We start from the raw sequence: 1,551 nt of genomic DNA on the forward strand, positions 1-1,551 counted from the left end.
GGGGGGGGGGGGGGGGCAGTGGCCCGGGGCTCACCTGGGGCTCGTAGCGGATCACCACGTCGTACTCCATGGAGGCGGGCACGTCGCTGATCAGGAACTCCACGGCCCCGCCCTCTGGCACGTGGGCAAACCCTGCCCCCGTCCACGTGGCTGGCCGGTCCGTGGGCTGCGCCCGCTCCACCACCACGCCCTGCCGCGAAGGAGCCATCAGGAATGGCCCCTCCTCCCGCCAGTCTCCAGGGGGCCCAGCCTGGCCCCGCTCTCCCCGCTGGCTGCTGAGTGCTGAGCGGGCGCAGCCGGGGGCAGGGCAGGGCTGGGCCCCAGGCCGGCCTGGGAGCTGGGCTCAGAGACAGCCGGAGTCCCAATCCCACGGCTCCCAGGGCTCTGGATCCCTGGCCCAGATGTTGCGGGTGCTGCTGGGGGCTCGCCCCCCCAGCCCAGGTTTCCCCAGGGGGCCCTCCCCAGGCAGGCCCAGCCCTACCCCGTGCGCTGGCGGCAGAACGCCGGGGCTCGCCCACCTCACCTGGCGCAGCCGGGCCTCCTCCGCCTCGTAGGTGCAGTGGTCCAGGAGGGAGAGGTAGAAGCCGGGCTCCACCTGGCTGCACGTCCGGCCCACCATGTGGCTGCGGCAGTGGCACTGCCCCGTCTCGGCGGCACACCTGGCAGCAGAGCGGCGTCAGAGCGGGAGCGCCGGGCCCTGCTGCCCACAGATAAGGGTGTGACCCCCACCGCCCCGCAGAGTGGCCCTGACCCGCCCGTGAGCAGCTCCCCAGCCCCACGGGTCCATGGGTGAGGCCGTGGGCCCCAGGCCCAGCACCCACTCACTGGTTGTTGTGGGCACCTCCCACGTCGCAGTCACATGAGCGGCAGCCGAGCAGGTCGTGGCTGAGAGCCCAGTGTTCGGGCTGGGGACAGAGATTGTGTTAGTGACCGGTCCGCCCGACCCCTGCCCGGCCCTGCCCCACCCGCCTGACCCCTACTCAGCTGGGCCCGACCCGCCAGGCCCCGCCCAACCCGACCCGCCTGACCCCTGCCCAGCCCCACCCAGTCGGCCTAGCCCCTGCCCCCTGGTGTGACGGAATACTGTGGGTGTGCCTCAGTTTCCCCTGTGTTACTCAAGTGTCTAGGGGGTGGGTTAAGGGTGTATAAGCCCCAGGAAGGGGGTCCAGTGGAGCAGCCCTCAGGCACCCCCAGCCAGTGACACACCCTGAGGAGCTGAGGCAGCAGCCTGGGGCTGATGCCGTGGGGCGGCGCTGCCCATGGGGCCGGCACTCACCAGGCACTGGTCACAGCTTCGGCCGGTCACCAAGCGCTTGCAGAAGCAGTTGCCACTGACGGGGTCGCACTGGGTCCCGTCCGACACCATCCCCTGGGGATGGCACTGGCAGCCTGACATGGAGAGCGGGTGGGAGGGTGGCTCTGGCCAGCACCACCCCACAGCCCCCACCCCCCCCGCTGGGAGCCCCCCCAGCCAGCGACCTGCCCCACCCCCCCAGCGCCCCCTGCTGGGAGCTCTGCCCCCCAGCCAGCCCCATGTCCTGCCCCCCCAGT

At 72.2% G+C, this 1,551-nt stretch overlaps 1 protein-coding gene across 1 annotated transcript; it reads right to left on the reverse strand.

The window, feature by feature from the left end:
* Positions 1–34: 34 nt before the first annotated feature.
* On the reverse strand, positions 35–1,366 carry LOC113408558 (laminin subunit beta-1-like; the record flags this gene model as incomplete). Its single annotated transcript, XM_026661877.2, has 4 exons — positions 1,277–1,366; positions 826–905; positions 524–659; positions 35–190 (listed from the first exon to the last, which is right to left on the reverse strand). Coding segments are annotated over exons 1-4 (462 nt in total), but the record flags the coding sequence as incomplete, so codon positions are not given.
* Positions 1,367–1,551: the final 185 nt, after the last annotated feature.

Source organism: Terrapene carolina, unplaced genomic scaffold, assembly GCF_002925995.2.
Source record: "Terrapene carolina triunguis isolate 2854851 unplaced genomic scaffold, T_m_triunguis-2.0 Scaffold18725, whole genome shotgun sequence".
Lineage (NCBI taxonomy): Eukaryota > Metazoa > Chordata > Testudines > Emydidae > Terrapene > Terrapene triunguis.